This window comes from Rhinopithecus bieti, unplaced genomic scaffold (assembly GCF_001698545.2).
Source record: "Rhinopithecus bieti isolate Rb0 unplaced genomic scaffold, ASM169854v2 scaffold_425, whole genome shotgun sequence".
NCBI lineage: Eukaryota > Metazoa > Chordata > Mammalia > Primates > Cercopithecidae > Rhinopithecus > Rhinopithecus bieti.
This window is the reverse complement of record NW_016803361.1, coordinates 4,819,591-4,830,726: the sequence shown is the minus strand read 5'-3', so window position 1 is coordinate 4,830,726 and position 11,136 is coordinate 4,819,591. Positions and strand designations below refer to the sequence as shown.

The following is an 11,136-nucleotide window of genomic DNA, read 5'->3' as shown; positions in this document are numbered from 1 at the left end:
GGCCGGAGACTGGAGCCTCCGCTCCCGGTGTGTGTCTCTCTAAAAGCTGCAAAGCCCCCTCCAGACCCCCTCCCCCTCCCCGCGCTGGGAGATGGATGACTTGTCAGACAAAGGCAATAGATTCCACCACTCTGTGATTCGCCAGCGCCGGAGCCCGGAGCTTCGGCGAGGAGGGCCCCGCGCCTGTCACTCCGGTGCCGGCAAAGGGGAGGGTAGGGGAGGGGGAAATGGGAGGGAGGGAGGGAGCAGCCGGCGAAGGAAGAGGGAGGGAGGGGAGCGGGCCGGGGGAGAGGGAATGGGAGCCCGGGATTAAAACTACACTGAGAAACGAAACTCGCTGATAAGATAAACGTTAGATAAGGATAAAGAGCGGCCAGTCTAATGAATATTCAGGTAACGACAGAGGGCCTTGGAGCGCGCTGCGCTCTGAAGCCGGGCTCTCAGTTCTAATTCGCCCAGCCCTGCCATCCACCGGCCAGTGCCCGCCTGGGCCGCGCGGCCCCGGGCCCAGTGCGCATCCCTAGCCCCAATCCCACCACCCTCGGCTCTGAGATCCCTTCCGTTCCTTCCCAGCTCTTCCTCTCTTTCTGGTCCTTCCCTTTGGCCTTTCCCTCCGGAGGTACCTTCCCACACATGCATCCCCACTTCTCATTCCACGGAAAAGTGTCCAGCAGTTTGTCTTGTCCCCTCCCGTTCCATGCGACTGCGCGCAGGGCCTCCCCAGTCCCCTTGCCCACCGGGTCTGGGCAGTCCAGAACGCTTGGTTCAGAATCTAGCTGAAGACCTCCAGCGAGTACCCACCTGCCTCGGTGGGACCCAGCGGATGGCGGGAGAGCCGGGGGACTTGGTTTCTGAACCCTCGGGTGACTGGGGAGGGGGGCAAGGGAGGGATACAGTGCGGAGCTGCAGGTCGCTGGCGGCAGAGGATGCGGGAGACGAGGCTGTCTCTCCCCGGCTGGGGAGAAGAGGAGGCTGCGGACGCGGCTGAGCGCCGCCCGCTGCTAGTTCGGCGGATCCCGGGCGAGCGCAGGAGGCGCAACGCACGGGGCCGGCCCCACTCCTGCCGGAGCCTCCGCAGCTCTCTCCGGCACTCGCTCCCTTGCTCGCTGGGATCCGCACCAGGCAGGAGAAGCCCTTTGTCTCCTAAGTGGTTAAGTACAGAATATCCGGGAGATCTTTATGAAATATTTTCCCTCGTCTCATAAATCATCTTGGCACTTCAGCTGATGTTTTAACTCTCTCTCCCTCCTTCGCTCCCTCCCCCCGCTTCCCTGGGTCTGCGAAAGGGCGGCTCGGCGAAGCCTGCGCAGCGCTCCTGCAGCCGGGATCCGAGGTTCCTCCAGCTCCTGTCTGCAGCTGCGGGCGCCCCGCGGAAGCGCGGCGGACTCACGCTTCCCTCCCTCTGGCCGGAGCCTGGGCGGCAGATAGGATGGGGAGAGATGCACCTGCCTAACTCAGCCCGACTCAGCCTGACTACTACTACTGGGCGTCTTGTACCGGGTTTTCGGGATGCCCTTATTCCTCAGGAGGAGTTCAGAACAGGCTCAGCGGGACGGGGTTCTGAACCTCACTCCTGTGGGGCCTGGGTCCGCTGGGATCCTGGCATTTGCCCTCCCTCCTGTATCCTCCAGAGCCCAATAAGCTTATCTCCACCTGCGGGGTAAAGTCTGGGAGGAAAACACTCCTCCCCGTCTGCCCCTCCCAGCCCCCACCCCACTTCCCTCGGGTGGCTAGGCAGGTTGGTTCCCTTGGGCTAGGGGTTGAAGGCGCAGGGCCCAGCCCCTAAGGTCAGTCTCTTCCTCCAGAGGCCTGCAGATGGCGCTCCCGGGTTTGCTTTGGCCTCACAACCTCACTAACACGCACTAACTTCGTGTAGGGAGCGAAGAAGGAAAACAGTTCGGGCAGCCGAAAGGGAACAGCTACCAGGCCAGAGTGCAAGGGATCTCAGGTGGTATTAGCTAGCACAGCCCTGGATTTCCCCTCTGGGAAGTAATTAACCCAGAACTGGGGTGAAAGGAACATTGAGAAAGGGTTCTTACTTAGAGGAGCTCAGAACTAAAGTAACCTTTGCCCCAGGTCCCTCCAAGTTGGTCATTCAGGAATTTGTCTCGGAGCATCTGAACTATTGGAGGAACAAAGCTGTGAGTAGAAGCCCCCTTCCACACAGAGGCAGATTTTTCTAGAACCAGCTAGGCATGTCCCTGTGTTACAAGTACCATGAAATGTGGGTGCCCACAACAAACATGTTCACATGTTGGGTGAGAAAGATTTTCCATTTTGTAGAGAAGGGGACTTAAAGCACCAAGTGTGCTGGAAGTTGTCCTCACACACCTATCCTTCACATGCACCCTCTGAGGAGTGAAGACACTTCCGAAAGTCCCACTCCCAGATAGTCCTTGAGAGTACCCCCTGCTCCTGGGATCCTCTCCCCAGCACTGCACTAGCTGGACACTCACTCTCCCGCCAAGCTGGATCTTGGCCGCTTCCTCCTTAGCTCCAGCCCATTCCTGGGTCTAGAGAGTAATGCTCCCTAGTGATTAGGAACCCCTTTTCTCCAAAACTCTGCCTTCTCCTAGGGCTCCAGGATGAAGGGTTGGCCTTCATCCAGTCACTGGCTGCTCCTCTGACTCCCTCTCTTCTGTTCTCTTTCTTCTTTAGAGTCTAGTAGAGGGGTGGAGGGAAAGGAAGAAAGGAAAAAAGGGAAGAAAGAAGAGGAAAGGGGAAAAGAAAGAAAACAACCCAACCCCAAACACTACCCGGGCTTCGACCTGTCAGGGTTGGTTGCTTTTCCCGTCCGCCTCTAAATGAACCTTTTCTCTCTGGTGTTTTCAAAGCGGCCCTTCCACCCCCCAACCTAGGGGCATTTACACTTCAAACAAGGCACCCGCCTCCCTGCGGAAATTTAAAGGCAAATAAACTTTTGGGGAGTTGCTCTGATACCCATCTCGGGATTTGCTTCATTAGCCGCCTCTGTGCATCTGATCTGCCCAATAAATCTTCCTTGTGGATCTCGGCTCCTTTGCCTTCTCGGCTCCCTTCCCTGCCAGGCTTGCCCAGGCGCCTGGCGGCCCCCACCCTTGCCTCCGCCCTCCAGGCCGAGCTACTGCTGGCCTGGCTGCCTGGCTGGGCCGCGCCTGCTCTGCCTGGGTGTAGGTGTCGGGGTGGCGGATAGGCACCCCGCACCTCGAGCGTACCCACACACCGGCGCCCCAAGCCAAGCGAAGCGCGACTCCCGGGCTCTCAAATGCGTTTCTGGGTATGTTGTGTAAAAGTGAAGTGCCAGTGTAGACCCAGTCCACTGCCCCGCTGCCACCCACACATGCTCCCTTCCAGAAACCCTTTCTCCCATTTTCCGGTTTCCAGTTCCCTGGCCCCAGCGTTTTCTGCCCAGGCGAGAAAAGGCAGAAGTGTTGTTGCCTCCCCTCCTCCTGCAGGGCCCTGACCCAGGGCCCAGGCGCCCGGCCTCCAGCCGCTTGGGAAGGCGGCTGGGCCTTGGTGAGTAAGGCGGGGGCTGCAGGAGCATCCCAGCCGCGCCCCTCCCCGGAGGCCGAGAACTGCCTTCTTCCTTCCACTTCCCGGGGAGAGGATAGGGGAGCTAGGGCCGGGCTCTGAGGAAGGGGATTAGAAATCCCGAAATTAAATGCACCTCCCCAGGAAATGCTCCCCACAGCGCGGACCAAATTAAATGCATTAAAGTTCAGAGGGGAAAAAGCTGTTTAGAACCAAGGGGGGAAAACTAGTCCGAAGGGAAGAGAAGCAGAAAGGGAGGGGAGAGAGGGAGAGCAGAGCTGCAGCTCCGCAGCCGAGCTTCATTTCTGGATTATTCCCACTTTTGGAAGTCACCACCAAAAAGAAAAATAAAAGTTATTCTGACAACTGAACTCCAGAGCCTGCCACCGAGGCTCACTCGCCCTCTGGGTCCCAGCGCACCCCAGGGCGCATACCCTCGGCTGTCAGATCCCAGGCAGCCGAAACTTACACCCCAGCCCCTTCCGCAGAGGGGCCTGACCGGCTCCTGCCCGGCCTTTCCCCCTCCTCCTCCCCATTCTCTCCCCGCCCTTCCCCCTGCCTGGCCCTCTGGTCACGTTGGAGGATGGTTGTGTTTTTTTTTTTTTTTTTTTTTTTGGAAGAGCTTCTGGTACAATATGGAGCACCATGGGCTGCAATTTCACACTCCACAGCACATTCCCCCTTAAGCTACTTTCTTTTTTTTTTTCATCTAAGACCCCCTAATTTCTGCTTCCTCGCTCCCTCCCTCCCTCCTGCTCTCACTCTTCTTTTCCTGCTTTTGTTCCCAATATTTGGGCTCCCTGCGTGAAGCCCGGGGGGCCTGACTCCCAGCTGGCCCCGCCCGCTCGGTCTGTTGGTCCTGTGGAGTCCTGGCGCACGTGCTGGGCCTTTATCCTCCAGGGCCCCTCCCCCTTTAATCTAGCTTCCCCTCACAAGAGGTCTTTGCGACCTGCCCAGCCCTTCACAGGCCCTTTGAGGAGCAACAACAATGCAAGCCACTTGGCCACCAAAGCTGCCTCTTAGTGGCACGGGCCAGCCAGGTGGCTGCCGCCCATGGGCCACTCTACTAGGGAACTGAAAAAACAGTGAAACTGGGAGAAACCCAGCCAGCAGGTCTAGAAAGTAAGAATGAAAGTCCTGTCCAACAGAGAACAAGCTAAAAGGGCTGGAAGCCCAATGAGGCCCTGGTACTCCTGGCTCAGACCTGGACACAGCCTGTACCTCCTCCCTAGATACCCATGGACCTCTGCACACTAAAGGGTCCACTCACCCCACAGCCTACAAGAAAAAGCAACAGCCACTACATACACAGTCCCTTTGCTTCTCTGAGCCTCAGTTTTCTCACGTGTAAAATGGGGATAATTACACGTCTTGTCTACTCCATGGAACTAATCAATAGGCATTCTGCAACCCAGACATTTCTATAGTAGATTATGGAGTAAATGCCCAGCTTTCTGAACTCTTACCCTTCCACAAAGAGGTAAAGGAGGGATCTGAGTGCTTAGGCAGGGCAGGAGGTGGCATTTTCCACCCAACTTCAATCCTATAAAGGTTACTGGGGATTCCTCCCCGCGCCGCCTTCTTGTTTTATTTTGTTTGTTTCCCTTTCCATTGGCTATGCCACACCTGTCCAGGTTTATCATTCTTCCCTCTGTCTATCCCTCCTGCCACTCCTCCATTCCCATTTCCTACACCCCCCTCCCAATTGCACCAGCGCAGCTGCTAGAGGATCGGTTAAATTCCTCACTGACCACCCCCCAACCACCGCCACCAACAGCCGGGTTAATTGTGGCCTCAGGCGCGGTCCTCTTCAGCCAGTCCGCCAAAACTGTCGGGAGGAGCTGGCCCATTGGCGGAGACCTAGGGAAGGAAATCCCGTCCGGTCCGGTTCCAAACAAAGAAAGTTGGTCCTCCCAGGACCTGCAGTTAATCAGTCAAAGCCAGAGCGGACAGGAGACGGTGGGGAGAGGCCTGGCTGGGAGGAGGCTTGAAGGAGGGAGAGACAGGAGGGGAAGAAAGAGGACCTAAGAGAGTTGCCGAGGGAACTGAGAAGCCACCACCTGTCTCTGGGAGGCCTGAAGAGGCTGGTTTGTGCGAAGCCGAAGTCCCCACCTGGCCAGCTGTCCCCTCCCCTCCTCCCCTAGGCACGGCGAGAGAGTCGGAGGGAGGCTGAGTGTCGCTGGTGAAGTAATGATTAACTCTCTTAGCAGCCGGGCCCGGAACCCGTGGCCTCATCGGGCTGTGGTCGAGGGAGACGGTGCAGGCTGACCCAGGACGTCCCCGGTGTTACCGTCACCGTCATCGCCGCCGCGACCGAGGGACCTGCAGAGGGTGGGGGCACGCGACAGCCAGGGGCAGCCGAAAGGGAACGGAGCGCAGGGCCAGGGGAGCACACTCCAGAGGTCGGGAGACCAGAGGGAGCGAAAAAGCCACAGCCGAGATACAGGGAAAGGAAGGGCCCCCGCGGGTGAGCGCGCGCAACCCGGCCGCGCTGGGGAGAGTTGGAGAGGGGCGGGAGGACCCGGGCTGAGTTTCCCGGGAGTTGCGAGCCGGCACCAAATCTACCGTCTGGGATCCATCCGCGGCGCGCCCGCCTTCCCTGCCTCCTCTCCCAGCAGCTGTGTGGATGTGAGGAGCAGGCGGAGAGCAGGCCACAGCCGGGAGCTGGTAAGGCAGGGGGACCCGCCAGAGAGACCGGGAGGCCCAAAGGGCAGGGCCGCCAAGGCAGTGACAGGCTGCGAGGTGGCTGGAGACAAAGGACCCGAACGCAGGGGAGAGGGGACCAGGGGCGAGAGCGGCTGACTGAGACAGGGAGAGACCCGAGGAAAGGGGCGTCGTGGAACCCGCCTGGGTTTTTCCACTCCTGCCACCTCCGCCCACGTCCAGCCTGGAGCCGGGACGTCCCGGGGGTTCCTGGCCCGCCGGTCTTGGGGCCTCGGGTAGGGGCTAGGGCTGTTGCTGGGAGTTGCGGTGGCTGTGGGGGTCGTGTGTATGTGTGTGTGTGTGTGTGTGCGCGCGCGCGACGGATTAGGCCGGCGGGGAAAGGGGGAAGGAGGGCTCTCGCTGTAGGGTGAGACCCCTGCCCCAGGCGACTCCAGCCTCTGCCCTCCAAGGCCCAGAGCCATCCGTTTCCCGAACTTGAAACAAAAGGGCTGAACCGAATCCCTCAGGAGCCAGGACAGGGTCTCTTTCTGGAAAAAAATGCTTTGGTTTGAGACTTTCTAAGGGTCACCTGCATCCAGAATTATTTCTTAACTTTCTGTAACTGTTCCTAAAAAAGAAAAGCTGCAAAGTAAATCTTGGAAAGAAAAAAAAACTCAGGTCCCAGGAGTTCGCTCCGCTAGGTCTAGACCGGCTGGGAGGTCTAGACCCGCGGATAACGAATACATTGAAGAAACTAATGGAGGAAGGAAACCCCTTTCAATTTCTGAATCAACTAAGGAGAATTTCTGATGTGTCTCTTTGGGGACTGAGCGTCTGGATGAGGGGATCGTGGGAGTGTGCTTGAGTGTTCTGAGGGTGTGTAAAAAGTGTGAGGGGGTGGCGAAGGATGTTTAGGCAGACAGCTATGTTCCAGGCGGGGCTGAGATGGGAGCTGGGGACCCATATCCAGCACCTCCCCCTCCCCCTTTGCCCTCAGCAGAGGCTGCTCCGAGGCCAAGGCCTCTGCAGCCTCTTCCAGCGGGGCCGCCAATCAATCCTGCAGGTCAACACAGCAATTAATAACGGGGTGAAGAGGCCTGGCAAAAGAGGGCGGGGAGGCATCAGGCTGTGTCTCCCCCAGGCTGTGAGGACCTGACGCCCGAATGGGGAGAGGGAGGAGAAGTCTCCCAATGTAGAAAGAAACCTGGGAACTCAGTACAGGCCAGGGAGGGAGCTCAGGGCCCCAGAAGGCAAAGGCAGGGGACTAGCGTCAGGGAGCCAGAGAGCCGGCTGGGACAGGGCAGCGCAGAAAAAGGGAGGGCATAGAATAAACGGCTTATTTTTGTAAGTTCTGGGGGTATAGGCAGCGATAGCTGAAGGCCACAATTGCCCTAGTTGCTGATTCAGTCCCCTTCCTCCTTCCCTCGCCCTTTCCTGATGGTTTTCGCTGCTCCGGAACAGGCTCAGCGAGACCAAGTAAAACCCGCATCCTTCGCAAACCCGGCTGCGGCAGTTGCGCCAGGGCGTCCGGCAGGCACGTTCGGTCAGCGCGTCTGTCATTGTCATTTTAAATTAGCCGGATGAGGTCCAAAAGGGCTCAGGGCCGTTTAGGGGAGGCAGGGCCTCCAGGGAGTTGTGCCCTGGCCAAACGTGGCTAACGAAGAGACGAGGAAGGAGGCGGTGAAAAGAGAAAGAGGCAAAGAGAGAAGGCGGCTGGGAGGGCGTAAGACTCCGCAGCTCTGTTCGGTGGGGCCGCCTCGAAGTGCGGTTTCCTTTTCCCAAACACAGCCCTGTCTCCTGCCCAGCTCCGCAGCTCCTCCCCACCTTTCCCGGAGCTGCTGCTGCCTGGAACACGAGCCATGCACCGGCAAAGGTGGGAAAGGAGGGAAGGGAAAGGGAGTGCGGTGCGGAGCCCGACCGCTGGCCGCTCTGCCACGCGCGCCGGGGGGAGCGTCTGCCCTAACCCGTCAGGCACAAGTAGGCGCAGGCGTCCCTGGGTAAGTGGAGAGTGCCCTGGTCTCTTCTGGAGTATCCTGAGCTCCTGGAAATTTGGAATAAGGACCCTGACAGGCACGCAAGGATGCCCCCCCATCACACTGCCTTCTGTTTCCCGAGGTCCTGGGGAGGGGGCCTAGATGCCTTGCTGGGAGACTTTCTGGGACTGAGAACCTGGTTCACAAACCTCAGGCCTGCAATGCAGGCAGAGCGCCTGCCCGGAGGGAAAATGGAAAAGTGGGAGTCTCAGGAGCTTGAGCAAATGGGACAGGGAAGGAAGCAAGGCTGGGGACAGGAGGCATCAAGGGGCAAAATAGATTCAGAAAGAGTTTGGGAGAGAGAAGCCCTGTGCAGAGAGGAAGAAAGGGGAGAGAGTTTCTCAGAAAGGCCCAGACGTTAGGTCTGTCCTTGGGCTGAATATTTATACGGTCGAGGGGGTGCACAGATGGGCTCTCAATTGAATTCCATCTTCAACACCATCAGAGATTGATTTTGTACTCGCTTTTAATTTTGCCATAATTAATTAGATCATTACAACTGTTTGCTATTGATCTCCCTACTTAAACCTCTGGTGCACAGGGTGTGCCCAGAGCCCTAAAAGCTCAGGTGGCCACAGTTGACACTCCAGGGGTTCAGGTTTCCCAGTGGGGATAAGGCCCTAGGAGAGAAATTGGGTACAGCCCAGGGATTGGGTCAAGAAGCTAGATCAAGGGTAGGGCTGGGGGTGGGACCTGGGTTATCAGCTGAAACAACTGGAATCTGAACTAGGGGAGCGGGGAGCAAGGAATGAGATTTGGGAAAGGTTAGGAGTGAGGCAAATAAAGGCCTCAAATTAGGCCTTGACCTCTGTGGAATTATTTGGAAAAGTCTGGAAACCTGATCCAACCCTCTGCCTCCCCCAAGTCCAAAACTAAACTTGGGTGCCTGACTTCCCACCGCTGTACACCACCAGGGCACCTAAAGGGCAGTTCAGAGCTGAGTTGGCAGCCCTGGGGGACAGGAGAAGGAAGGAAGGAAAAGAGAGCAGCACTCTACTCCCTTAGCCCTTTGGGTAAACATTTTCAGATTCCTCTCCCCACTGGGTCCCCTGGGGCCTGCCACCTCTCCCCATGCTGCCCTGGATTTGTGGGGGGCGGCGGGCAGAGCCTTCTCCCTACACAGGTTAGGCTCATCTACATTAGTGTTCACAATCAAATACACAAGACCCTACACACAGGTATACACAGCGTTTCCCCACCCACTGGCATAGGCGCTGGCCCAGCTCACACTCCCTTCTTAGTGGAAGCTAAGGCCTTCCCAATGCTCCCAACTTGGAGGAAGTTGTGCAAAATATCTGTACGCCCAAAGTAGAATGAGAAAGTACTAAACACACAACAGAAAGGAAAAAGCAAAATTCTGCAAAGAGACCAAGTGAAGTTGTAGAACTCACGTTTTCTGAGTGGAAAGTTTTTAGAAGATTTAGAGGACACCGGGAGGGACGGCCCAGGAGGCCCCAGAGTCCGCAAAGCCTCAGTCCCCAGCCTTCACAGTAGCCCGCTGGATACTGAGCACAGGGATGAAAGAGAAGAGCCTGCCCCGGCCCTGACCGCCCCCATCCATCTGCCCGCGTCCTCGCCCGAGGCGCGGACCGGTCTCTCCCGCTCTTACCTGCCGGACCCGCGCGCTCTTCCATGTTCGGCTCCCCGCCGCCGCCGCGTCCTGGGCCTGGGTCTGGCTGTCCCGCTCCTCCGTGGCCGGACAACGCGTCTCGCCTTCGCCGCCGCCGCCCGGAGATCTGGGCGCAGCCACCCAAGACCAAACGGCTCAGATAACCCGAGCCGCCCGCCGCCTCGGCTGTGTGCTCCGCCCGCGCCGGCTCTCTCACTCCCGGCCGCGCCGAGGCCCCGCCACCCCGAGGAGCCCCGGGTTCTCCGCCCCGCGCACACGCGCGCACACGCACCGAGGCCCCAGCCAGCCGCAGGCAAGCAGCCACCCTCGCTGCCTGAGGCGCCCACGGACCGCAGCCCAGACTAGACACCGGCACACCCTCTCACCCCACCCCCTCTTCACTGTCATACGCCCCCCTCCAGTCCCACAGCCTGGCTCTCGCGTACTCCCCAACTTTGTGCGGTTCCCCTTCCCCACCACACTCAGCTCTCGCCTCATCCCACTTTCTGGAACGTGAGGCTCCACAGCCTGCCACACAACCCCGAGTCCCCGTCTGCCTTTCCAGGATCTCCACAGACCTGCCCTAACTTTCTCAGGCCACACAGTGGTTCCAGGGGGCCCTGTCCCCACTATGTTCAGTGTGGAAGTGCTCGATAAATCCCTCATAGGTTCTCCTGCTCCAGGAGCTTTTTTATTTTTAAACTCTAAATAAAAGAAAAAAGTTCTGGCTTCCTTGCCTTCAAAGAGATGGCGAGGGCCAGGGGGAAAGGAAGGAGGAACTCACCCCTTCCAAGCTCCTGCCACACTCACAGGGACACCCGCTTGAGCCATGCCTGTCCATAGCATTCTGGTCCCAAGTCTCCTGTATCCTCAGACTCACACCCTCCTCTCCCAGCACATTGACACTTCCAACCCTGATGAAAGGCCCACCTTAGCTTTGCCCCACATCACTCCCTCTCAACCTGGAATTTACACCTCTCACACCTTAGCCCCAAGCTCTCCCTAAAACACTCACACCCCCTTTGCTCACCTGTACCCTCTTGTACTCCTACTTCTGACACACACACACCTCCTGAGGACCACAGCTCCCACTCCTGCTTGCCCCAGGGTTCCCCTTCTTCATTTGCTCCACTTAATACCCCTACCCAAGTACCGTGGGCCTCCCACTTCACACAGCCTGGCTCACACTTACGGGGAAACACTGAGAGACTATCAAGGAAAGTGCTGGGTAAGCCCCTGTGGGCAGGCAGAGGCTGGGGCTGGCCCCATCTTGAGCATACCCCACCAGGCCCCAGGCAGGAAGGCACCAAGGCAAGCCAGGCAGCAGGTTCACCAGGCCCA

The 11,136-nt window shown here is 58.4% G+C and overlaps 1 protein-coding gene across 1 annotated transcript in view; it reads right to left on the bottom strand.

The window, feature by feature from the left end:
* The window catches only part of LOC108534447 (paired box protein Pax-2-like), a 57,320-nt gene extending 47,299 nt beyond the window's left edge, over window positions 1-10,021 (bottom strand). The window contains exon 1 of the mRNA XM_017879809.1: window positions 9,796-10,021. Within this exon, the coding sequence (XP_017735298.1) occupies window positions 9,796-9,820 (25 nt within the window). The 5' untranslated portion in view covers window positions 9,821-10,021. The remainder of the gene's footprint in view (window positions 1-9,795) is intronic.
* Between the last annotated feature and the right edge of the window lie 1,115 nt (window positions 10,022-11,136).